At 47.9% G+C, this 27,239-nt stretch overlaps 2 protein-coding genes across 8 annotated transcripts in view; one reads left to right on the top strand and one right to left on the bottom strand.

Moving 5' to 3' along the window:
- The window catches only part of LOC144784934 (BTB/POZ domain-containing protein KCTD12-like), a 92,946-nt gene extending 89,810 nt beyond the window's left edge, over positions 1-3,136 (top strand). Inside the window, exon 2 of the mRNA XM_078664050.1 lies at positions 1,349-3,136. Within this exon, the coding sequence (XP_078520176.1) occupies positions 1,350-2,234 (885 nt within the window). The 5' untranslated portion in view covers position 1,349 and the 3' untranslated portion in view covers positions 2,235-3,136. The remainder of the gene's footprint in view (positions 1-1,348) is intronic.
- LOC144784933 (exocyst complex component 1-like) overlaps positions 1-27,239 on the bottom strand; it is a 1,012,560-nt gene that overhangs the window by 848,396 nt on the left and 136,925 nt on the right. The gene's annotated exons all lie outside the window — the stretch shown is intronic.

The raw sequence follows: 27,239 nt of genomic DNA, 5'->3' as shown, positions 1-27,239 counted from the left end.
GATATTAAGCATCTCAAGGTTGCTTTGTATTCCCCTTCGCCAAATGGACTAACTGAAAGAATGAACAGATTTTTAAAAGAGGGAATACAGCCAGCCTTGGCTTGTAATCATCCCATTGAACCATTTTTAAGGAAAAAGATATGGTTGTATCTTGTCACACCCCATTCCACCACAGGTATCTCTCCTTTCAGATTACTCAAGAAAAGAGACCCAAATGGCAACATTTGTCCAAATTGGATTAAAGTCTTAAAGAGAAATGGTAATTCATGTTTAGCTTGTCAAGACAAAATTGTAATTAAGAAAAATGTTTTTACTCAACCGAATGTACAGCAGCAACATTTTAATTCTGCTTATTCTTCTAGTGTTGTGGATTTTCAAATTGGAGATTGGGTTTTAATCAAAAGCCCTATCAGAGTCAAGAAAGGTGAATCTAGGTTTTCTTTACCAACTCAAGTCATCAAAATATCTAAAGGGTCGATCTTTATAGATTAAAAAAAGGGTGGTGGAATAAGAGAACTATTGTCAAGATTTGGCCTGAACAAGCCTAAAGGATTCTTGCTTGCAAGCATTCTCCGGATAATGATGATGATTGTTCTCATTTTCCCTTAGTTACTTTATCTGACAATTCTTCTGTTTCAGACCAACCCATCTCTACATTTCAGGTTGCCAACACTTCCCACACTCCTTCCTCCTCTATAGTTTCAGATTCACATAGATCATCGTGTAATTGTTCAATTCCTGTAAGGTTTAAAGATTTTTATATGTCTTGATGCTTTCTTTCTTTCAGAACTTTCTTTTCATTTTTATGGGAAAGGAGATGATGTAAAGAGCTAATTCTGCTTGATGTGTTTCGTTTATGTTTATTACACTGTTAACATATGTTCTACATTCCACTTGTGGATCTTAGGCATGCGCACCTTCAAACATGTTTGTTTGAAGGTGCATCGCTCTAGGTCCTGCTCTCTCATGTTACCCACAACTGTTGAATAGCCATTCAGCAGTTGTGCTTCATCGAGAGCAGCAGCACTCCCGTGATTTGCTGTTTCGGAATAAATTCTTTATTGAATGTACACTTACTTTGTTGTCCTGATTCAAGTCCGACATTTACAGGTGCACTGGCAGAGCCGGGTGCTACAAGCCTCAGTAGAGGAGGCAGGGCCCAGAAGCCCTGGGATACCAGCGTTCGATTAGCGAGCGGATGGATGATCGCTGAACTAGCTGGCGGTGCTCCTAGTACTTTCCAGTTGTTTTAGTCATTAACCTGCAAGCCCTCTCATAAAATGTGACTGTTTGCCTTTCTATGCTGTGCGTCGCTGCTTTAACGAGGCCCTTTTGTTTGTCTTTGCAGCATGGCCCTGGCAGAGCACTCGAGTGGCGCCAAGGTGGGCGAGGAGGTCTCGACGTTCCCGGAGATCGTAGAGCTGAATGTGGGGGGCCAGGTGTACATCACCCGCTACCAGACACTGCTCAGCGTGCCCGGATCGCTGCTCTGTGACATGTTCAGCCTGAAGAACGCACGTGCCCTGGCTCGCGACAGTAAAGGGCGCTTCTTCCTGGACCGCGACGGCTTCCTCTTCCGGTACATCCTGGACTACATGCGGGACCAGCAGCTGGTGCTCCCCGACCACTTCCCGGAGCGCAGCCGGCTCCAGCGCGAGGCTGAGTACTTCCGGCTGCCCGAGCTCGCCAAAGTGCTGGCCCCGCGGATTAGCAAGCAGAACTCCATCTGCGACGACCCCTGCCAGAGTGACCCCGAAGAGCCGTCCCCCAATGCGGACATCGCCCGGAACCTGGCATCGGTCAGCGCGGCCTTGGCAGGCGTCACCTCCTGCACTGCGGGGGGCTCCACAGCCGTGGGAGCCGGGTCCGACCTGCGTCGCTCCGGCTTCGTCACCATTGGGTACCGGGGCTCCTACACCCTGGGACGGGACAGCCAAACTGATGCCAAGTTCCGCCGTGTGGCCCGGATCATGGTGTGCGGGAAGACCTCCCTGGCCAAAGAGGTTTTTGGGGACACCTTGAACGAGAGCAGGGACCCGGACCGGCCCCCTGAGCGCTACACCTCCCGCTACTACCTCAAGTTCACCTTCCTGGAGCAGGCCTTCGACAGACTGGCAGACGCCGGCTTCCATATGGTGGCCTGCAACTCCACTGGCACCTGCGCCTTCGCCCACGACCAGACGGACGACAAGATATGGACCTCGTACACCGAATACGTGTTCTACCGTGAGTGACACCCGAAACCGTAGAAACCACACCTCTCCCCTCCTGTGCTGGAGTTCGCTCTAGAGTTAGACACTAGTCTCCTCCCTCCTGGAACCCACGTTTTTCCAACCTTTCCTGCTCCTTGGGCAACCCCCAGGGAACCCTTTGTGACTTCCTCCTTTTCCGACAACCATCAACCGATTCCCTCTTCCTGCCTCCAAGTAGCCAGAGGTCTCCTGTGTGTCCATGGATGTTGTGAAAACAAAGTCATGTGCTTTGCCAACAGCGTTTTCCTTGGCTTGCGTTTAACCAGGAGGGAGAAAATGGCCGTGGGTGGAGAGGGGATGCAGGACGAGCATGGGATAGGTTGAACGTGCAGTGCTGGAGCAGACCGCAGCTCTTGCAGCCCCTTCACCCAGGAGGGAAGCCCGTCTTGTAAGTGATGGGTGAGACTGGCCCAAGGCCTCCCTACAGAACACTCTGAATAAGGGAGGCACGGGGAAGGACATATAGGAGCTTCCAAAACCAAGCACAAGCAGACTCTGGGTTGTAGTCACTATGCGGTTCCTTGCTTAGAAGGGATTCAAAGCTCATAGATTGATCCACAGTTCCATACAGGGAATCTCTTAACCCTAAGAATGCCTCAGAGTCCCTGGTCGTGTCTGCTAGCCCTGCTGCTGCCGCCCAGTACATTTGGGCAACGGGCTGGAAGCTGTCATGCTCTAGCCTGCCTGCGAAAGATTTTAATATTGCATAGGCACTGAGCTTGATTTTCGAGTCGTGAACGCGCCAAAATGCCAATCTTTATAGGGGCTTTCCTGCGCAAAGGGCTGGCATGCAGACCACTGCCTAGCAAAAAACAATAGCAGCTGAGATCATCTGGTTTATATTGTATTGAAGCTATAGTAAGCACAACAACCGTATTCTCGAACAATTTCTGTACGTGTATTCCTCCAGGCCTGCAATGGTGCCTACAGGTGGTGTCTTGGAGACCTGGCTGTTTCAGTATGAAAAATCATGAACTTCATCAGTACATCAGCTTTGCAATTCCCTACCTTGTGCCAGTGGGAAATTATAAGATAACCAGGCAGTGAACTTGGGGAGGTGTTCCTGGTGTGCTAAACGAACAATGTTGGTAACAGCTAAAACTGCATAGAAAAGGCTATCAGTCTTCAGCTTTAAATCGAAGACTAAGCAAGTCTACTCCAGGGGACAAAGAGAAAGCAGAGCCCTCCCGAAGACTGCCAACCCACAAGATACATGGTTTAACCGAGTCCCGGTCCTGTCTGTAGAGGCTCAAAATGTAGACATGTTCCTCTGGAAGCAGGGAGTAGTTGGGGGGGGGGGGTGCTGCTACACACAAAGGAAAGGTTCCCACTATCTCCAACCCCCAGAGAGGCAGAAACGACAAGCATTTGCAATGCCATAGGTCTCGCATTTACACGAATTTACGCTATTGGCATTGCAAATAACAATGCCTTTTATTTATGTTTTAAAAATGTAATCAAAAAGAAAAGGCATTTTCATTTGCAATGTCAATAGCTCAAACTCTGTGAATGTATGAGCCCCCATTGTCGCCTGCCTAGCGCAACCTGCCACCCTCACGCTACGTACAAGGGCCAGTATATTCAGGGGGTATTAACCGCAGGTCTGTGCCCCCTGATCACTCTGTGCTCTGAGGGAAAGTTGTGCCCTGATAAACTTTGAGGGTGCCTGAGTCCGCAAAGGCCAGGCAGTCACTGCCTGGCACAGATCGCCCCCTCAGCCTGCACTTATGCTGAGGCTTGGGTGCACTTACTAATCTCGAAAACCCGAGTTACAGCTTCGTGCCTGAAATACAACTGAACATAACCTCCTGGCAGGAGGCTTGCTGCCCGAGGCCCCCCAACATCTCTCGAACGGTGAATACCTACTCTGGGTCGTAGGGTCTAAAACATTGTCCTACCAATCTGCACGTTTGTGCTTGCATGTAAAAACCATGATGATAATGTAGGCAGACGTACATGGCATCCTTTGCTACAATGTCTGCAGGCAGTTGTCATCTGGAAGTGACGTGAAAGCAGGAAAGAATGAAAGTGAGCGCATGAAGAAAGCAGGGAGGAAGGCTGGAAAGAACGGAGAAAGAGGGATGTGAGCAAACAGAGAGGGCGAAGAGGTGGATAATGGGACATAATGGACTCTCGTTTATGTGAGGGAGGCCGTGTATTCTGTGAGTATTACCAAGTACTCCAAAATACTGCAGCGCTGTCAGTTGCTAAAACAAATAACGTGTGGGAAGCTAATACCCTCAATGTTGTGTTTGAGGTGGTCAGTGATGTTTACAACCATGTACAAGCATTCTGGGACCAGAGACCTTTTACCGAGCTCTCCTTGAACTAGGAGGCGACCCTTGCGATAGGACCAAGGCAAATAAAGGGTTGTAAAGGAGTCGTGGACGGGCACTTAAGTTGCAGTCTTTAACAAGGTGTCACCACGCAATGGAATCGGAAAGTGAAAGCGTGCCATGCACGTTATGCCTGCCTGCAGCCCTTCCTCCTTTTCAGACGGCCCATCTGGACTGGATCCTTTGCTCTATGGCTTGTTTAGATAACACACCTCCTTTAGATAAGAAATGGCTTCACGACCGCCGTGAAGCAAACTACCCAGTCCGGACAGGCCGTCCCAAAAGGCGAAAGGGCAGTAACAAAGAAGCCTCATTTTCAATGGGAGGCCATGGTTTACCATAAACAATGACGCCGTCCAATGAAAATGAGGGGCGGGGCTTCAAGCCCCCTTCTGAAATGTCCTCTCTCACAATATGTCTCGCCGAGCGTGCAGCGCATGCGTGCTACAACGCTAGGCGAGACCTAAATACAGAATGGTGAAGGACTGACTGTCGTGGGCAGAGGGGGCAACAAGACTCACGCTGAAGTCCATAGAGCTTCACCCCATTCTGAGCCGGAATCTTTGAAGAGTTTAAGGATCTTTTCGGTTATAGGTATTTTCATTGTCACTTCACTACTTTGGTGGTAGTGATGAAAAAATCTCAAGCCCTGCACCTACAACCACCTCCAGTTATGGTAGCCTTCATTCTAGTAGTGGGCAAGGGCTTTAAGTAAACAAAAATGTTAAACTACCTGCACCATCCACACTCCTATTATAGGGAAGACTGGCGAGAGCTAATCATCAAATTAACTGTTATGGCCTACAGGCTAGAGATTGAAAGAGGGTGGCCTAGACTGATCTGGACCACAGAGCAGGACTGAATCTACCCACAGCGTGATCTGGGCCTTGTAGAACATGAGATCAGGGCCTCGTTCACTGCTCCAGAGATGCAGAACTTTTCCCAAACCACTCTCCCACTGCTGGGGAACCACTGTGCAGAAACACTCTTTCTGAACAGAGAGACTTCTGTTCCATACTTGAGACCACCGTCTCCTAGCCGAGGAACCACTGTGCTGAACTGCTCTTTCTGAACTGAGAGACTGCTGTTTCATACCTGAGTCCACTGTCTCACAGACGAGGAACCACTGTGCTGAACTGAGGGACTACTGTTCCATAGCTGAGACCACTGTCTCATAGCTAAGGAACCACTGTGCAGAACCATTCTTTCTGAACGGAGGGACTACTGTTCCACAGCGAAGAGATCACTGTCTTATAGCTGAGGAACCACTGTGCAGAACCACTCTTTCTGAACTGAGGGACTACTGTTCCATAGCTGAGACCACTGTCTCCTAGCTGAGGAATCACTGTGCAGAACCACTCTTTCTGAACTGAGGGACTACTGTTCCACAGAGAAGAGATCACTGTCGTCCCATAGCTGGGGAATCACTGTGCAGAACCACTCTTTCTGAACTGAGGGACTACTGTTCCATAGCTGAGACCACTGTCTCCTAGCTGAGGAATCACTGCGCAGAACCACTCTTTCTGAACTGAGGGACTACTGTTCCACAGAGAAGAGATCACTGTCCCATAGCTGGGGAATCACTGTGCAGAACCACTCTTTCTGAACTGAGGGACTGCTGTTCCATAGCTGAGACCACTGTCTCCTAGCTGAGGAATCACTGTGCAGAACCACTCTTTCTGAACTGAGGGACTGCTGTTCCATAGCTGAGACCACTGTCTCCTAGCTGAGGAATCACTGCGCAGAACCACTCTTTCTGAACTGAGGGACTGCTGTTCCATAGCTGAGACCACTGTCTCCTAGCTGAGGAATCACTGTGCAGAACCACTCTTTCTGAACTGAGGGACTACTCTTCCACAGCGAAGAGATCACTCTCCCATAGCTGGGGAATCACTGTGCAGAACCACTCTTTCTGAACTGAGGGACTGCTGTTCCATAGCTGAGACCACTGTCTCCTAGCTGAGGAATCACTGCGCAGAACCACTCTTTCTGAACTGAGGGACTACTGTTCCACAGCGAAGAGATCACTGTCCCATAGCTGGGGAATCACTGTGCAGAACCACTCTTTCTGAACTGAGGGACTGCTGTTCCATAGCTGAGACCACTGTCTCCTAGCTGAGGAATCACTGCGCAGAACCACTCTTTCTGAACTGAGGGACTACTGTTCCACAGCGAAGAGATCACTGTCCCATAGCTGGGGAATCACTGTGCAGAACCACTCTTTCTGAACTGAGGGACTGCTGTTCCATAGCTGAGACCACTGTCTCCTAGCTGAGGAATCACTGTGCAGAACCACTCTTTCTGAACTGAGGGACTGCTGTTCCATAGCTGAGACCACTGTCTCCTAGCTGAGGAATCACTGTGCAGAACCACTCTTTCTGAACTGAGGGACTGCTGTTCCATAGCTGAGACCACTGTCTCCTAGCTGAGGAATCACTGTGCAGAACCACTCTTTCTGAACTGAGGGACTGCTGTTCCATAGCTGAGACCACTGTCTCCTAGCTGAGGAATCACTGTGCAGAACCACTCTTTCTGAACTGAGGGACTGCTGTTCCATAGCTGAGACCACTGTCTCCTAGCTGAGGAATCACTGCGCAGAACCACTCTTTCTGAACTGAGGGACTGCTGTTCCATAGCTGAGACCACTGTCTCCTAGCTGAGGAATCACTGTGCAGAACCACTCTTTCTGAACTGAGGGACTACTCTTCCACAGCGAAGAGATCACTCTCCCATAGCTGGGGAATCACTGTGCAGAACCACTCTTTCTGAACTGAGGGACTGCTGTTCCATAGCTGAGACCACTGTCTCCTAGCTGAGGAATCACTGCGCAGAACCACTCTTTCTGAACTGAGGGACTACTCTTCCACAGCGAAGAGATCACTCTCCCATAGCTGGGGAATCACTGTGCAGAACCACTCTTTCTGAACTGAGGGACTGCTGTTCCATAGCTGAGACCACTGTCTCCTAGCTGAGGAATCACTGCGCAGAACCACTCTTTCTGAACTGAGGGACTACTGTTCCACAGCGAAGAGATCACTGTCCCATAGCTGGGGAATCACTGTGCAGAACCACTCTTTCTGAACTGAGGGACTGCTGTTCCATAGCTGAGACCACTGTCTCCTAGCTGAGGAATCACTGTGCAGAACCACTCTTTCTGAACTGAGGGACTGCTGTTCCATAGCTGAGACCACTGTCTCCTAGCTGAGGAATCACTGTGCAGAACCACTCTCTGAACTGAGGGACTGCTGTTCCATAGCTGAGACCACTGTCTCCTAGCTGAGGAATCACTGTGCAGAACCACTCTTTCTGAACTGAGGGACTACTCTTCCACAGAGAAGAGATCACTGTCGTCCCATAGCTGGGGAATCACTGTGCAGAACCACTCTTTCTGAACTGAGGGACTACTGTTCCATAGCTGAGACCACTGTCTCCTAGCTGAGGAATCACTGCGCAGAACCACTCTTTCTGAACTGAGGGACTACTCTTCCACAGAGAAGAGATCACTGTCCCATAGCTGGGGAATCACTGTGCAGAACCACTCTTTCTGAACTGAGGGACTGCTGTTCCATAGCTGAGACCACTGTCTCCTAGCTGAGGAATCACTGTGCAGAACCACTCTTTCTGAACTGACGGACTACTGTTCCATGGCGGAGAGACCACTGTCCTATAGCTAAGAAGTCCATAACATTCCACAATATCATCTTACTGTGGGTTGACTGACTTGCACCATTCTTTTGAAGGCTGTTTGTAGAATAAGCCCGTATTATAGATAAAGCAGTCTAGCCCACTCTGCGCCGCAGCGCTTAAGTCTATGCCCTTGGCACAGACTGGAACGTGCACCACATCACAACAAATGTGCAGTTTCCAGAGCAGGCATGAGCCTGCACCTCCACTGGAACTAGAGTATTAGTGGAAGATGGACTGGCTGCTTGTAAGTCGCAGCTAGAATGCAGCCTGAGCTTGAAAGGGGTGCAGCGAGTGACTGCACCTGCCTGCGGAGGGGTGTGGGTGGGGGGTCCATGGGATACACTTCCATTCAGTCGGTGCCGGAAGGGGAGGGGAGGGGGGCACTGATTGTGCACCAACCGAATGTGGCAAAATATAATGCACACCTGCGATAGCTTCTTTGTCTCTGCGCCCCATACATAATACTGTACAGAGACTGTTTCTGCATTTGCCTGGGGCAATGCTTCCAAGCAAGATAGAAAATGTTCACTTCAGATCGGGCCCGTGTGCTTGTGATGCCAAAATGTAGAAAGCGGGTTCAGACGGCAGTTGCACCCCCCCCCCCATGGGCACTTGGCGTAATACTGCCTCGTGGTTGCACTTGTACAGTGTCTTCTGTGTGGTTTACACTGGCTCTCTTCAGCAGTCTGAGGGTGCAATAAGTCAAGGTTTTAGGGGATAGCTTTAAGCGTCCTATTCAGTCTAGAGCGGCACTTGTTGTACTTCCTAGAGTAAAAAAAAATGTAAATGTAGTGCTTATATAGGGCATGAATCACCCCCGAAGGGGTCTCAAGGCGCTGTACACATACCGCTGTGGAACCCTTCCTGGCCTTTCCCTGTGAAGTGTCCACTCCTGGGCACCTACAAGGTGAAGCCAGGCATCCTAGCGCTGTTGGGGCCGTTGTGGAGATTAAGCAAGCTATTGCCCAGAGTTGCAGAGCGGGACCCATGATTAGACTAGACACCGAGGCGAGAATTATCAGGTCCGAGGAAATTGAGCCCAAGACCCGCCGAGGCAGGAATTGAACCCTGGTCCAGGGCTAGACCTCTGCATCAGGGTCTGCCGCTCTAACCATTGAGCCACACATCTCCAAACACCAATATGATACTTAGGCAGACGGGTGCATCATCTTCCCTGTCTACAGTTGGCTGTATCCTCCAGCCTTGGGGTTCACTGAAGCAGTGCTGTAAGAACAGCAGGCACTGCCCGCCCCTCTGCATTTACCCCCTTGGGCAGAGTGGTATAGCTTGCACTGTTATCTCAGAGGCCGGAACAAATGGGCTTCAAAATATTTATTTAAATGTTTTATTTTAAGAGATTGACAAGATCCAGGATAGTTTTGAGAGATGGGACGGGAAGGAGAAATATACTTCTATTTAAATTTGTTGGGACACAAGCACAGACTCTTGAACAAAAAGTTCACTGGCACAAACATAGCTGTTCATCCAAGAGCTCATCAGTCCAATCAGTCTTTGACTTTGGCCTATGGGGGACCAAGGCTCATCTGATCAGGGAATCCTAGAATAAAGCCCACGCCATGGGAGAGCAGTTATGAGCCTGACCGCTCACGTGCACAGATGCTTTTAGACCAACCTTTCCAATGAAAAGAACACCCGCCAGCTCCATTCCTGGAAGAAAGGCTCTCCAGGGAGGATTATGTTCTGTACACTCAAAGCTTGTTCGGATAGTCCTCCGTTGTCTGGCCGATCAAAGGGGCGCTTTCAACCGGCTTTGTTTTCTTGTAGCCCATCCGCGTCTTTGTAGGTTCCTTCATTCTGGGAGGTCCCACGGTGCACAGAAACCCAAAGACCTGCCTGTAGCGGTTATTTTTTCTAGTTTCACAACTGAGGAAGACTAACCGTTCCACTGGACCCTTGCCGCTACAGGCGTGACTCTACTTTCACATGGGCCTACAGACTGTGAACCCTCTGCATTTCTAAAAGGCAACATTTTGAGCCGTCTCTAAGAAGGCAAGTAGCTCTCATGGGCTAGTGAAGGCTTCAGACCCATTTATGATACTTTATCACTTGTTCCTACTCTACAGGTTTCATCCAGACTGGAGAAGAGGCCTGGTGAGGTTATACACTTCGACCTTAGGAGGCCAAAGCATTTACAATTCCTCCATTCACATCCACCCTATGGTCACCATATCACTGGTTGATGACCTTACAACTCCACAATCTCGCCTTTTACTTTAATGTTCATCTTCTGCACCTTATTGCATCTATTGTTCAGCTTTTAAATGTGGTGCTGAGTAGAAATGTTCTGTTGACTGCTCCTGATTGGTAGAATATCAGTTGAGGGAAAACAACTGGACCGAGAGTGAGCAAGTCTTATTGTCTAAGCTGCAAATGTACAGTTGGCTGTAGTCAGTGTTTTGTTCTTCTGTAGTCACACCTGTATGTATAGGGACATGGAGTCAAAGCAACTCTTCTGTGCTCCCTTAGGGTAGCCTGGTGTTGAGTGCAGCTTTCTTCTATTTTCCAGCAGAATTCTGGCCATACATCTATGTTGCTGCAAGTTACAACTGTATTCGCATCTTATTTTTACCACACAGGCCACTGGAAGAGTTTGGAGGCGAGTATACTCTTTACCGCTTGGAAGGACTTCATGTGCCAAAGAATAAATAGGCCCTTGGCTCACAAAAACACCAGGAACCTTGTCGACTGTTACTCCCTAAGTCCCCGTCTCCAAGTCGGGGCCATGGCAGGGATGTGATTTTGTGGCCACAGCGCTTTCTGCCTTTTGTTACCAGCTCAAAGATCAGATGAAAGACGCTTTTCAAATATTGACTGGTCACCTTTCTGGTTCTTATTGCTGCGTCTGGGTGTTCAAATGGTTCTAACTAGATGAATTACTTCCAAACCGGTATACATAAGTTATAGACCGGCGAGGTGCTACACCCTGTTATCACTTTGCCCCAACTGATATTCATCAGGGTAGACATCAAAGATTGAGGGGCACACCTGTTATATTTACTTCAAAAACCGTTGTTATTCGTTCTTTCCACAATGCAATGTGGCCAACACGTGTATCTTAAAAAAATAATTGCTTATGGGGCCTCACAAGTGTGTTAGCAACACTAAAAATGAACATAATAAAAACATTTTTTTTTTTTAAATGATACCATTGCAAATCCCATGAAAAAAGAACATGTCTTTATGGCAACAAGATCTAGACTGATCGGACAGATACTGAGTATGCGTTCAGGATAAAACCTGTAACTACATCCTTTAATGATTTAACAGTGTTATTATTTCAAGCACGTTTATTCTTGGGCATTTTTTAATGGTAAATTTATATATTTAGGTTTTGAATGTGTTAGTTTTTAGTGTAGTGTTGCTACTACAATCATGTGGCTGTGAAGAAGCAGTTTATTTTCACAAAACATGTGTTGGCCTGATTGCATCCTATTAAAAGGACGAATAATGAAAGATTCGCACTGCGCATGACAAGCGTGCCCCCGCAATCTCTGATATCAACTCATGAGGTGAAACCTTTGCCCAGACCGTGCCGGTGTTGGTAAAAAGAATAAAGTAATGCTATTAGAATGTGTCGTATTGCACTGCTTTCTCGGCACAGATACGTCAGGTGACCGCTACCTGCTTTTGTAAACTGAGGAATTCGAAGAAATGTCTGCATCTGCTGCCAGAGGAGTGCTGGAAAAGCACAGTACATGCCTTAGTGACATCTAGGCTGGACTATGCAAACGGCCTCTATCTGGGCCAACCAAAGTACTTGATCAAGCACCTGCAGATGGTGCAAAATGCGGCAGCGAGGCTGATCAGGAGAGGACCTTTTCGTGAACATGTCTCTCCGCATCTAATAGTGCCTCATTGCCTCCCAGTGGCCAAAAGAATTCAATTTAAGGCCTTGACACTGGCATTCCAAGCAATGCAGGGCAAAGTGCCCTAACTATCTAAAACACAGATTACGTGGATATAAGCAGTCAAGATCCTTGAGGTCCAATTCACAATTTTTACTGTTCATTCCCCGTTTCAAGAAGTCGCGTATGGGGGACAGATCCTTTACGCTCGGTGAAGCAAAATTGTGGAATTATCTGCCCAGTAACTTCTGCACCTTAGAAACTGAGACCCTTTTCAGGAAAATGGTTAAAACCTGGCTCGATGGGACAGATTAGGCCCGGAGACTTGGTTCTTGGCTGTCCTCTGCTGCACTACTGTCCTCTTCAGCGCCGGGACACCTGTTTGAGGTAGCTGTCGTGCTTTATAAGTGTCCGTATTATTATTATAAATTGCCTTTTCTTGCTACATACTTTAGTCCACCGCATAATGCGGTCCTCCGCTGCCGCATAGTTCCAGTGGCCCCGCTTTAAGTTCAAAGCTCTCACTATTCATAGCTTCTTCTGAGAGTTGTCACTGACTTTATTTTCCTGAAGTGTTTCCATCCTTCAACCAAGGGCCTTTCTGCAGACACCTTCAGCTTAGTCTTTCTTTCCACAAAGTCCGCAGACGAGGGAGTCTCTTCTCGCTGCTGGTAGCTACATTCTGGAAAGTACTTCCTGCTCAGAAATCACCTACACTTCCGGGGTGCTGTGAAGACCTGTCTTTTGGTGCGTGTGCCATACTTGCGTACTAGATTTCCAATGACGCCAATTGATGGCACTCGCGGGCTGTGCGTGTACCGAAACCTAGCATGGCAGACAGTGACTATATGACAAATTGTAAAGTGGCATAAGGAGGGCACTGCCGGGTAATGCAGACATTCTATAGCTGAACTAAAAAGGAAACAGCTACTATTTCTGAGTGGCTACAATACAAAATACATAACTATGTTACAGCTCTTCTGCAGAAAGTAGTTTTTCTGAACAAGTTTGCAACTCTATAGATAATGCCATGTTTGCAAAAAATGCTGAATGAAAGATTTTGTGAATTCAAGGTTGGTTGAGTGAAAGCTGTGGGCTCCTGTACTTGGTTGCCATGTATCTACCTGGCATAACTATCGTTATGGCACAATGACTAGTGAGCAATAAGTCATTTGACAAGGCTTTCTGTTGCATAGCCCACAGTGTGACAGAATGGGTGCAGCGGGTATAAAGTAAGTCTGTAAGGAGGTACTGGCTGAACCCATTCTGTAGGGCAAAACATAGCAGACCATGCCTGTGGCACAATGTGTGGAGCAAGCGAGAGCGCAGCAGGAGATACAGTGGAAGTCCTTGCAGAGAACCAGGTGCCATAACTGTGGGGAGGGGGGAGAGTGTGGGGGCAGATCCAGACATCCGCAGAGTTCCAATATATTCCAAGCTTGCTGGTATGACACACCCCCTAACCCTTCTCCTGCAGCCCGTTGCCATACAAGCACATATCTAGTCTTTTGTTTGTTTCAACTGTCTGACGTGAGCACTCTGGTCCGTGATTGGTTGCTGCTAGGGTACTCTTTTTAGTCCAGAGTCTCAGCATTGTCCACCCAGGAAGCAGATGATGGATTCACCACAGGAGCCGCCCTGTATGGCGTGATGCCGCACACCAGGCCGTACCAGGCACATCGGCTTGCTTTCTTTGGATTTTTTTCCGTTTACTCTTTTCTTTTTCTTTACTCTGAAATAATCAAATATTGTTATAATGAGAAAAATAAAGAAACTCTGCAAGTTTTCGGTGCACGTGTATCGATTCCTTCCAGGGTTCGTGGAGATGCTCTGTGGGATGTCTCAGTCTCTGCCCTTTGCCGCCTCCTCCTCCTTCCTTGGTCCATTCCCATGCCAAGCCCCCTCTCTCTTCACTCTTTCATCTTTCCTTCTCAGATTCTGTACTTCTGACTTGTCTTCCCACCCATGGCCTTCTTTCTTCTCCCATCTACCTTCAGTATCTTCTGCTGCTTTTGCCTCCATCCTCGACCTTCCTGGTGATCAGAAAAGAAATCCAGCTTTATAAAAGTGTGTTTTAGTAGTAGTGCTGCAGTAAGGCAGCTGAATTTGTGTTAGACAAAGGCCTGTGCCTGCATACACACATATAGTGCTCACAGGGGGGGAAGCGACAGAAGTCACCTGAGTCCTCGTTGTGCTGTCAAAGGTATTCTAATGTCTACGGGTTGCCAAGTCTTGCCTCATGCCTTAGATGTAATGCAACATGGTGGCCCTTCTCAGAGTTACCTTCATGGCTCACTTCTTTATGGCTGCAGCAGGCTCCACTGTTGGAGAGGTGAAGGGAGGGTGGTCGCAGGCATTGGCAGTCTACTAGGAGCAGGCTATGTGGAGACGAAGGGACTTTTAAGAGATTGATGGCCTTCCAACTTGTGCTTTCATACTCATGTGAATGGCCCAGTCCAGCTGGTGAGGGGGCGCCCTGTCAAACAGGAACTGGTGGAGACTGCAGGGCCTTCGAGCACTCTTGGTAGGCATCAATGTAACTCCCACACGACCTGTGAAGATTATCTCAGAGAAGTGCAACAGGTTCCAGAAGGCCTCTGTGAATCCCTGGCACGGAGGGATTTTAGGGTGGGGAAGTGGGAATTCTGCAAGCAGCAAGGTTTCCAAGGACTGCAGGTCTTCCTCAGCCGATAGCGAGAAATAAAGGTGCTGATGAGGATGGTCAAGAGAGTGTGGATACTTGAGATATAGTGGAAGGTCACAGGGAGATGACTGGGACCCTAGAAATAACTAAGAAGAAATTCGGAAAAGGTTGTGTGAGAAATTCGTTTTTTGATTGAGGTGGGTGAAAACCCTTCCCAAACAACAACCACAATCCTTCTCAGAGTGAACCACTAAAGTAAACTGTGCTTAACCCTTTAGTAGCCTAGCACAAAGAGGTCCGGCTTCACTTCAAGGCAAAGTGTGAAGTATTTCTACAGCTCACAAACAGTAACAGGTGAAAACACAAACCAAGATATATCCCACATCAATTTAGAAAAATAGAGTAAAATGTAATAAATAAAATGAGACCAAAATGTCAGAAATCCGATCAATAGGACCGGAGTTACGCAATATTAAAGGTTTAAGTCAGTCAAAAAATCAATTCATCTTTATTCGATTCACATAGTGTATCATAAAAGAATGCATAGAAACAGCACTATGTATAAAAAAAAAAGTAATGTTAAAAGACAGACGTAATTTGCCAAACAGCGGTTAATGATTTTTTTCTGGTTAATGCAGCCCTGAAAAATCGTACTGAAACCACACATATAAACAAATTAGGGGGCAATTGCAAGTATAAAAACGCCGGCCTACATTGTTTAAAACTTAAAGATTTCATCAGGGGTACAATGAAAGATCTCCTCTGATCTGTATAAAATTTACAAAAGAAGAACATGTGAATCGTTGATTGTTAAGACAAATTATCACATGGACAAGGCCTTCATTCCCTAGACCAATTGTTGACATTTGGAAAATATGTCAGACGGTGAAATATATCTAATCTAAAACGCGTTAAAACAAATCTGTTGTGTGTTAAAAACATTAAAAAGATACGGTTGCATTGAAAATGTAGTCAAGCCCATTTGAATATGTTGAACAGTTGGTTTCGATAGTTCCACTGTTAATCTTATTTCCTCCAAAAGAGTTAGACACTCTGTTTTAAGTGCTTTTCTCGTAATACTATTCAGGATTTTTGGTTGTTCATAATATTCCGGATGGTTAATATCTAACGTAAAGTTCCTAATAAACTTTAACCCTGGAACTTTTAGTGCAGATTCAGCGTCACAGCAGTCCTTTACTAAGGCCCAATTAAATTCCATATACTCTGAAGTCCACATCTTGTACCAGAGAAGAACTGGATGTAACCTTATCAGATCTGTTAAGTGGGCAGCACCCAGTTCGGAGTGGCTTACAAAATTTGAACAACTAGTAGGAAGCGCCAAAAGATTTACAAAAAATGCCTTTTCCACCTCCTGTAGTGGTTCCACATTAACATACCACCACCGCTCAGAGCTGTACATAGCAATGGTTCTACATTTAGCATTATAAATAGTTAGCATTTGCTTTGGCTGTTTAAACACAATTTCTTTGCAAAATTACACAAGGCTGCGATAGAACGAACAAATTGCAGCCTTCTTGAGTTAATTGCACTTTTCCAACTCCCCTCACAGTCGAATAAAATGGCCGGGTACGAAAAAGTGAGAGTTAGTGGAATAAATCTTTCCCTATAAAAATATTGCGCATCTTAGTAGAACATCGACCTACTTTCCTAGCGAACGTCTTGCTTATGTTAATTTGCAACCCCAGATTCTCCATAAAATGCACAAAACTATCCAGGAGTTGCTGCAGAGCCGGTGGAGTACGTGCCATAAGTACTGCATCGTTCGCATAAAGCAGGACGGGTATTGGGCGTTGCTTGATATGTAGCAATTCCAAACATACATTAGCAAGTTTGTTTCCTAAATCATTAATGTACAAATTAAATAAAAAGGGAGCGAGCACACATCCTTGGCGAACCCGTTTGTCAATGCTTAAGGAACGTGTACATTCGCTCTTTAAACCAAAGCGAACCCTAGCACAGCTAGTTGAATAGAAGTATCTTAGGAAGTTGACAAGGGTACGGTCTATTCCCATTGAGGTCATAACGGACCAGAGCTTATAGTTGATTAGGGAATTAAAAACAGTCGACAAAAACAAAATTACCTCTTTTGATATGAGCATACTTGCTTAGAAATAAATTCTAAATGATGGCTTGATCCATGGTTCCAATTCCTTTTCGGAAACCATACTGTAGGTCTGAGATAATATTGTTGCCATCCGCTCAGCTGAATTAGTTGTTCTAGGAAACCATTCTGTTCGACCATAGACTACCGTAGGGTATAGCCATTCATGTGCGACAATTCTATGTTGTCTACAGACACAGTGTAATGACGAACCCCACGCTCTTTTGTGCAGCTGGAGTTCAGCATTAGGCTCAGGGGAAAGTGGTCACTCATTGCTAAATCATGGATTTTAAAATCAATAACTAAAGCCGAGTAACAGTTGGGAAAAAGCATGAAAGCGATAGTGATTTTACCCATACTACCATCAAAAGTACAAGGTACCACAACTGGTCTATTCACGAATTCGTTGCTGAAGCCCAGGACATATTTAAAGATGAGCTCCGAGTTTCGCACCATATTCAGTGTGTAAGAAATGGGTAACATCATTTTTAGGTGAGGTAAAATTCCAGATCGGATATTTTACACAGTTGGATATTAAAATCCTCTCCCCAGATCAAGATTTCATCTCCATTCCCTTTAAAAGTTAGAGATTCTAGCTCGTTATTAAGTTGGTCCAAAATGGACGGTATATCTAAATCGCAAGCATTGTTATAGAAGTTGACTAAGATCAGTTGTGAGGAACCTGGGAATTCAACAGAGACAATTTAATAAAAGTTGTTGGGGAATTTTACAGTTACAGTACAAGATGTTAATGTGTTTGAGACAGAGATGCAGATGCAGATACCCCCCTTAGGTCTGCCATGTCTCGATGGAACATCTCATAAGTTAAAGGTTTTGTAACCATTCAAATAGATTGGTTCTACAACCCATGTTTCCTGTAAACAGATAATTAAAAAAAAAAGTCACAAAATCGAACTAATCAGGTAGATTGTTTTTGCTTCTCAGCCCCGCTACATTCCAACTTAAAATAGTAATGGTGCTTAAGTCATTAGTTATACAATCCAAATTTGTCATATCACTCAACATAAACTGCTCCATAGATCATTGGGCAACCAGTACGTCTCCCTCTGTCTGTAAGATATTAGGAGGGATTGAGGTAGTATCGGCAAGGTTATACAAGGATGTTCCTCCCATTGAATCGGCCTGAAGTCAATCTACCCCAGTAAGACTAGAGAGGCAATCGTACCTACTGGATATTTCAATACGATACATCAAAGGACATGCCTGGGTCTGTTATTCAAGTTCAAAATTGATGGCTGTGCATCTAGCTGTAATTGGGAAGATCGCTGCGTCGCAGAATTCAGCTGTCTGGACAGTTGTGAAGGTGGCCTACATAAAAACAAAAAAAAGCGGTAAAACTGAAATTTTATTTGGATTTATATGCACTGAGTTTACCCTTCCCAGTATCGTGCTGGGATTGTGAGAGAAATCACCACACAATCACTCTGTAGCTCTATGGGGCCCCTACCAACCCACCCTATCCGTCTCGCCATTTTAAAATCCGCAAAAAGTGCCCCATCCCAATTTTAGAGTTTAACCAATTGAGAGATTTGTTTCTCAACGAGTCCCTTGTTTCTTGTAGAGGAACACCTAAGGTCGAGACTTTGGCCAAAATGATCACATACGGGGTAGCAGCGGAGGAAGATCTAATCGGTCACTAACAGGCAAAGGATGAGTAGGGTAGGTAGAAGCAGATCCTCCCCAAACAGATTTTGGATTGGGGAACTAGTGGTGTTACTTCATTATTACACCTGTCTGCGTCATTGGCTTGAACTAAGTGAGGCCGCGACTGTAGGTTTAACTCAGAGTTCTCTCTAAAAATATTGTAGTAGCGGGAGAGTTACCGACGGTCTGGGGGTTGTACCATTATTAACATTACCATGATCCTTTTCCCCACAATGGGGATTTACCGAGGTTAATCCCTCAACACACGTTAATACAGCACATTCAATAGCTTTCAATCGATCTGTGAGATTACAAACAGAGGTCTTAATGAGGTCAGTAAGAGTATGGATAGATGACACCAGAGAAGTACAGTCCAGGGGTGCAGCAGGTGTTGATTTGTTGACAGTTCTAGGGGACTTAATAGTTGTTGCTGGCTTCTGCACAAAGATCCTCTTTTTAGCCTTGTTTGTCCATCAAAAGGAACCATAATCGGATCGGCATGGCAGTTCCTTGGAATCTTTACTCGTTTGGGTGGAGGATGGGTGTTCAAAGTACCCGGTGAAATAAAATAGACCACAGTCTCATTACTGTCTTTACTATTCAAAGAACCAGTTCCCTCAGTCTGCATTTCAGTCCTATGAGCTGCATTTGGGGAAATTGAGGAAGAAGTTGTTGGTTCAGAGACATTCTCAGAGCAGATAGAGTTTCTTCCACACTTAGAATTTGCTTCTCAATAGCCCCCGTTGCCCCTGTTATATAATTCAATATAGACTGCCTAGACTTTGGTGGGGACTTTGCTAGTGCAGAGCTTGGGTATTTTCTTTCCCCCATTCCTTTATCGGGTACCTCTACTTAATATCAAAGTAGATCATAGAAAAAAAATAGGGCATATAGAACTTGGTGACGGCTGAAACACTTCGAGAGTCAAACTTACTGAATCAACGTCTTGCACATCATGACGAACCCGGATATCAGGAGAAGTTTTCTCAGGGCACAGAACCAAGAGGTGCGGTCCAGCCCTGCCGCTGATGGGCGCAGACCAGCCCGCCCTTGGCCCAGTCAAGCCAGCATGTGTCCCACGCTGCAGGATGCCTCGTGTGCTTTTATGACGATCCTCCGTTTGAATCAAAATAGCGGCAAGAGCAGAAATCCCTAACTGTGGGTATCTGGTCACACTACACCAGGACAAAGTCGCAAGTTCCGGCCAACCATGATGGAGGGCAGGTTGGAAACAGGGACATGGCTAGTCCTGCGGAAAAGGTTATTTTCTGAAAGTCCGGTGCCCAGAGTTCAAGACATCTCAAATTCAAAGGAGTAGCTCAGCTGATGGCAGTCAAAAGGCCAGAACTTGGGATGGCACTTGTAGTCAGGAACTCATTCCAGCAGAGGCCACCCGAGCTCATAATGGTCTAAGTTGGTCCAGTTGCAGGTTTAGGCAGGTCCAGTCGCAGGGTCAGTTGCAGCAAGTCAGCTGGTTAGTTTTAGGGAGACATCTGTAGCTTGACGTGTCCCTCTGGCTCAGAACAGGTCAGCCAACAGACCCTGTGAGTCACTGGTAGTCCTGGGTTAAAGGAGATGTTTCTCTCTCCTACAAGGAGCTTGGCAGTCCTCTGAGAAACAATGCTGGCCTCAAGCAGTAGAGCAACACTGTGGTAGCGGCAGGACAGTACTCTGAGAAACAAGGCAGGCATCCAGCAGCAAGTAAGTAATCCGAGAACCAAGGCAGGCCTCAAGTAGCATGGCAGTCCTCTGGAATACAAGGCCAACCTTAATTCTTCTACAGGTCCCGGAGTGTGCTGTAGAGTTGATCTGAGGTTCCAATATTTATACCTGTGTCCACCTTTGAAGTGGGAGGAACTTCTATACTCTCCCCCACCTCTCATCTGGTTCTGGAATTTACTTCCCTACCAGTTCAAGCTCCAAGGGGTCTGGAGTGACAATAGGCTTGTGTCATGGTCTTGGTGAGTGTGCTGGAGGTAGCATCTTGGAAATGTAATTGGGGCAGGTAACAGCTCTCCTAAGGACTTACAGGTAAATTAAATGTGCCAGTTGGAAGCAAGCAGATTTAACCATATTTGAAGGAAAAAGCACAAGCACGTCAACACTAGTTAGCAGTGGTAAAGCACACATAGTCCTAAAAGCCAACAAAAATGGGTTCGGAAAACAGGAAGGGTGAAGGCAAAAAGTTTAGGGGTGACCCTGGGGAGAGAGCCAAGTTCAGCATGAGCCTCTCCCCCCTCCAGCCTAAAGCCAGGGTAGACTAATCAATACCTTGATGGATTTCCCTGCTTAGGCGATGAAGCGTGGATAATGGGACTCTTCTGCAGTGGCCCTTGTCAGTTCTATGCCCCTCTGAACTCAAATCAGGGATTTGTGAAGGACACTACTCACCCATGAGTGTTTCACAGCGCTGGGGTGATTCGAGCAGTTCTGTCTCATTTAAAGAGCCAGGTCTTGAGGCTCTTCCTGGATGCTTGCAGTGTGGGGTTTGTCTGATGCTGAGGGGGAGTTTGATCCATGTCTTGGCCGTGATGTAGGAGAAGGCTTTTCCTCCCATCTGGCTTTGCAGATGTGTTGGATTTAGGCCAGGGCAGGGTCAGCGGAGCACAGGTTTCTCTTGGGTGCGTAGAGAGATTTTTTCATGGAGATATTGGGGTCTGGTGTTGTGGAGGGATTTGTAGACGTGAGTGAGCACCACAAAGGTCACTCTTTTCGACGGGGAGCCAGTGGAGGTCTCGTAGGTGCTGGGTGATGTGGTCTTGTCATGGGATGCCTAGGACGAGTCTGGCTGTGGCGTTCTGGATGGTCTGTAGTATGATGAGTAGAGATTTGTTGATTCCGGTGTAGATGGCGTTCCCTTAGTCCAGTCTGCTGGATATGAGATCGTGGGTGACTGTCTTTCTGGATTCGGGAGGAAATCCATTTGAAGGTCTTGTGGATAATGCAGAGGGTATTGAAGCACGTGGAAGATACGGAGTTGACCTATCTGTTCATTGTGAGGGAGGAGTAGAGTATGATGCCGAGGTTGCGGGCATCGTCCGCGGGTGTGGGAGAGTTGCCTAGAGCAGTGGGCCACCAGGTCGTGTCCCATGCGAAGGGGGTGGAACCAAGGACTTCAGTTTTCTCTGAGTTGAGTTTCAGGCTGTTGCTGCTCATCCAGGATGCAAAGTCTTCCTGCAAACTGTGTCTGGTGATGTTGGGTTCCTTGGTGAGTGAGAGGACGAAGTGAGTGTTGTTGGCGTAGAATGCTGAGCCTGTGTTTTCTGGCGATCGTAGCGAGGAGGGCCATGTTGTTATTGAAGAGTGTGGGGCTGAGTGAGGATCCTTGGGGTACTCCACAACTGATCTCTGTGGGTTTGGGGAGGAAGGGGGGGGGGGTTTGGATCTGCCCCCTCCTCACCGGCCGAACTCAAAGAATCAGTCTACGGCAGTTCCCTGTATTCTGGCGTCATGGAGTCTGGCAGATAGTGTGTGGTGGGATACGTTGTCGAAGGCTGCTGAGAAGTCTAGTAGAATGAGGGCAGCCGTGTGGCCTTGGTCAAGGAGAGTGCAGATGTAGTCTGTGGCAGCTAGGAGGGCGGTCTCAGTGTTGTGGTTGCTTCGGAATCCGGATTGAGAAGTGTTGAGGATAGAGTAGGATACTATGAAGTTTGTGAGCTGGTTGTAAACTATCTTCTCAGTGACTTTGGCTGCGAAGGGGAGGAGAGAGATGGGTCTGTATTTCTTGAGGTCCATCAGCTCTGCGTAGGGCTTCTTGAAGAGGGGCTTGACTTCTGTGCGTTTCCAGTCGTGGGGGGAACGTGCCTGTTTCAAGGGTGTAGTTGATAGTACGTCGTAGTTCGGGTGCTATACCGGAGGCGACTCTGTGGAAGAAGTGTGGCGGGCAGGGGGCTCCCGAGTGTATGCTCATGGTCTTAGCAGTGTCTTCTGTGGTGACAGTGGTCCAGGCGGTGATGGTAGGCTGGGTGGCAATGCCCGTGGTAAGTGTAGTATCGGTGCCTTTGTTCCATTCGTCGAAGTTGTCATAGAGAGACCTGATTTTGTGATGGAAGTAGGAGCCGAGTTTGTTGCAGAGGTCCTGGGAGGGCGGGCGGTGGAGGTTTCGCTGAGAGGTTTGGTGAATTCTTGTATGATGCTGAAGAGTTCCTTAGAGTTGCGGGAGTTGGAGCGGATTCTGTCCTGGATGAAGTTCCTCTTCATGGATCTGATGAGTTGGTGGTGTTCTGTCATGGGGTTCTTGAAGGCGGTGCATGCTTCTGAGGTTTTGCTGTTCCTTCATGCTTTCTCGAGTCGTCGGCACATGCGCTTGGATTTTCGGAGGTCGGTGGTGAATCAGGTGGCTTTCGTGGTACGTTATCTTTCGGAGTTTCAGGAGGGGGGCGAGTGTGTTTGCACAATCTGTGATCCATCTGTGGAGTTTGTTGGCTGCAGTATTGGTATCGGTTGAGTGCAGAGTTGAGGTGCTCTTCTGTGATCTTGCTCCAGTTCCTGCGCAGGGGGCAGGCCTGGTCTAGGCTTGTGTGGGGTTGGTTTCAAAAAGGAGGAGTGGACGCTGGGGTAGCCCGTCCGCAGGGGTTGCGTGGTGTGGGTGACGTGTTTACTCCTGATGGGGTCGAGGGTGTGTCCTGCCTACAGGGTGGGGGTGGTGACGAGCTGTTTCAGTTCGATGTTAGCGAGGTTGTCCAGGAGGGCGGTGGAGTTGGGGTCGCTGAGGTTGTCGAGGTGGAAATTCAGGTCTCCAAGCAGTACTTAGTCCGTGGAAGCGAGGGCGTGGGGCGCAATGAGATCTGTGATGTTTGTGGTGAACGTGGCGGGCGGTCTGTAGGCGAAGGTGCTGCGTACAGTCGTTCTGGGGTTGATCTGGATCTGGAAATTGAGGCTTTCCATGGGAGACGAGGAGTCGTTCGTGCTGGCTGTAAGGAGTCGGAGGAGGTTTTTGTGTATGATGGTGAGTCCACCTCCAGTGTGGTTGGGCTGGTCCTTCCTCTGGATCTTGTACCCATCAGGGATGGCGGTTACGATGTCGGGTGCGGAGCTGGCGTTGGTCCAGGTTTCTGTGAGGAAGGCGACGTTGGGCAAGAGTGTTGAGAAGGTTCCAGATTTCTACTGCGTGTCTGTGGAGGGAGCGTACTTTGAGGAGCATGCAGCTCAGGGGTTTGGGCTCACTGACGTCCGGTGGGTTGGTGGTAGAAGTAGGGGTCTGGAGGTGGGTGAAGGTGCGGCAGCAGTGTTGACAGGAGAACTCTTGGGTGGAGTTCGGCGACAGCTGTCAGTTGTATTTGCCAGGGTTGAGTGCATGGAGGGTTGCTGACTTGTAGTGGTGGGTGGTCAGAGGACCAGGGTCGCACCCAGGTGCAGACTGGCTTACCTTTGGCTCGTCCGCTGCATGGTTGCCATTAAGTAGGGGTGGGGGGAGGCAAAGCAGCTGGGAGGCGAGAGCAGGAACAGGCGGGGGAGGGGTTGTGGGGGCAGTAACGGCAGGAAAGGGAGCGAAAGTGGCAAAAGTGAAAAACGGGCAATAAGGCAGAAAAACGAGACAAAAAGGCGCAAGAGACAGAGGCACAAAAAAGACAACGAAGCACAAGGGACAGAGGCACAAAATGACAGACACAAGAGACAAAGGCACAAAAAACAACAAGGCGCAAGAGACAAAGAGGCACAAATGGTCAATTAGGCACAGATAGACAAAAGCAGGGAAAACCAACAGAAAGGCTGGTCGAGCGGACCAGCAGAAGAGCAGGGGTCTTCCACTGGACCACCAGGGATGAGGCACAGGCAGGAGCTTGCAGGTGGAGGAGGGCCTCTAACACCTACCTGCAAGCAGAGAGATGCTAGGGGCAGTGGCGCAACAACGGAGCTGCGCGAGGGGAGACATTTTCCATGACCAGGTCAGAGGTCTTGCTCTATTACTCAGTTATATCCTTTTGTTAACACTCTACTGAGCCACAGAGCTGACTCATAGGAAACACTTCTCTTCATCTGTGGGCCACATCTATGAATCACCTAACCGTAACACAGATGCATCCCAGTAGGCAGACAGTAACGCCATAGCCAACAAAGTGATGTGGCCCATTATATCCCTTGGGTCAGAAGTGAGCCCCAAACCAAGGAACACTCTACCCATAAGGACAGCAACGAAAAGAGGCCACTGACAACTGCCCGTGTCAAGAGCCAGGTCCCAGACCATATACTGCCAGTTAGAGGCTCCAAGTGGGGGGTCTTGGGCAGGCTTCGCTTCTAACCTTCGGGTTGGCAATGATTTCCTAACTGCTCTGGAGGATCCTCTGAGGTGTCTACGAGTGGAGGGCAACTGTTGGGTATTTGGTAACTTACCACCACTCTCCCTCCCACCACTCCAAGGGTGGTAGCCTGAGATTGGCCACTCAGTCCAAGGTTTGTATCCTGTGACTGAGCAGGTACCCTTGCAAGTCAGGACTTCCAGTGGGACCCTTCCCCCGCCCCCCGCTCCAAAGGCAACATACTCTGTCATGCAGAGGTCTGCCTGGTGCCGGTCTCAAGGCCTCTGTCTCTTTAACAGCAAAGGGAATACTTCCAGTTTAGAAGTGGTTTCACCAGGAATAGTCTTGGGTTGCTCCGTATGCAGAGCTGGCAATACCTGATGCACTGGTCCTCTCACTGAGGACTGTTTACACTTCCTTTCCATCTGGGACTCTGTGCTCTCCCTGTGGGAGTAGCACACCAAGAAACCTGAGCTTTAAGGGCGCCCTGGGAGGCCGCTCCTTCCAACTCTTCTAATACCGGTTGTAACTGATTTCCGCGAATACAGTTGATGGGCATATGGGGACTAACTATGACCCTCCTCAGGCCCTCTTTTCCGCCCCATTCTAAGGGTACCAGAGCCGTAAAGCTCCTAAGGTCCTGCCCAAGGGCCTGACTCACCCTAAACACCTGTCTGGGGAAACAAACCTTTCAACCACCATGGTCTGTTTGGCACTTGAATCCCACAGAGCAGTGACAGGGATCACATTTACTGTGATCTCATGGAAGTGACAACTCCCACCCTCATGGATCACAAGCCTACCCTCTGAGTCTATCACACTACTAAGGGAGATCAGGGTATGTTCTCCCACCTGACCTGGGGATTACCTGTCCCTCTCCCCAAACTGACCACCACTGTAGAGTTCGAAACAGTGGGTCGTTTCTTAGGACATACCGAGTTCCCCCTGCTTGTGTCCTGAGAACAATTAAAGCAGCAGGGTGGGAAATGGGGCGCCCTTGACTACTGCCCACCAGAACCACCTCTGTTTCTCAGAATGGGCATGGGAATCCTTTCCTCTGCCTTACTCTGGGACTTGTCTGTGTCACGGGAAACTTAGTTTACAACGAGGGGATTACATTGCGATGCCATTACATCGCGGTTTTTACAACACAAGTTGTTACGACGACTTGCGCTGGATGGCGCTCTAGGACAAGGAATAGTGTAATTTACTATCCAACACCTTCCCTACTGTACGTTGACTGGAGTTGGAATAGTAAATCATACTACTCCTAAGTCCAGCGCCCTCCAACGCAAGTCGTTGTAACGACTTGCGTTGTAAAAGCCGCGATGTAAAGTACTGCGATGTAAATGTATGCGTTGTAACATCATACATCCCTGTGTCACCCTGGAACTCCTCCCTGCTCTGCTGGGGTGCGGGGGCAAAAGACACATAATGATGAATGGAATGCAGAATAAATCAAAACATTCACCCCCAGTCAAGAGATGTGGGTGAAATTCATCATTCTTTTGCTCACCATGCCACCCCAGTTTAGACCTGGCCATATGCAAATCAGTCTTGACCCTGTGCCTCATGGGAACAGTCCAGCCCAAACTGCCAAGCCAGGTCCTCCCTGGACTGGAAACAAGCATCCTAGGACTGGTTTCGGGTTTCACCCCTCATCAGCCAGGATAGCTTGATTCCATTGGCACAGTGAGCCCGGGACCCACGTCTGGGCATACCCGGCACAGATAGGGTGAGGAAGCAAAAGAGACATAATTGATGGACGGAATGCAGAATAAATCAAAACATTCACCCCCAGTCAACCACCCAACCACGTTCCACTACTCCACCACACTTATCACCTCACTTGCACTCATTATACGGCATCTCTTAAAAAGATCTCTGCCAAAGTGACCCTTCGGGGGACTCGTAGGGCATTGCAGCGCCAGCCCAACGATTAGCACCGCCCTATGATGAAGCATGACATCCCCTTGGGGGGGTGTGAGGGCTACATGAGACAGTCCTGTTGACTGTCTTGATTACTTTGGTCTAGGCACATCTGTTTAGAAACCTTCTCGCCTTTCTTGGGAATAGTAGCCCCAATTTTTGAAATGCTGTATTCCTTTTGAAAGCAGCAGGGCAGTCCGCCCACATGTTGTTCTGAAATGTCTTTCCTTTCCCTGCCTAGGCTCCGAAGGGTTCTCGGTTGACACGGGTTGGTGTCAAGTTCTGTGAGTGTGCTGGAGGTAGACCCTTGGGAATGTAATTGGGGCAGGGAACAGAAATGTCCTGACCATCCTGGCTGGATGGCCCATCCTGACCAATCCTAGTCCTCCTTTGTCCCAACTGTCTGGGAGGAATACACAAAGAGCCAATTTTACCATGTTTAAAGGAGAGAACACCGGCACCTCAGCTTTGATAACACGTGCAGAGTCCTAAAAGCCAA

This window comes from Lissotriton helveticus, chromosome 10 (assembly GCF_964261635.1).
Source record: "Lissotriton helveticus chromosome 10, aLisHel1.1, whole genome shotgun sequence".
Lineage (NCBI taxonomy): Eukaryota > Metazoa > Chordata > Amphibia > Caudata > Salamandridae > Lissotriton > Lissotriton helveticus.
Note: the sequence above shows the minus strand (reverse complement) of the source record. Positions and strands in the feature narration are given on the sequence as shown.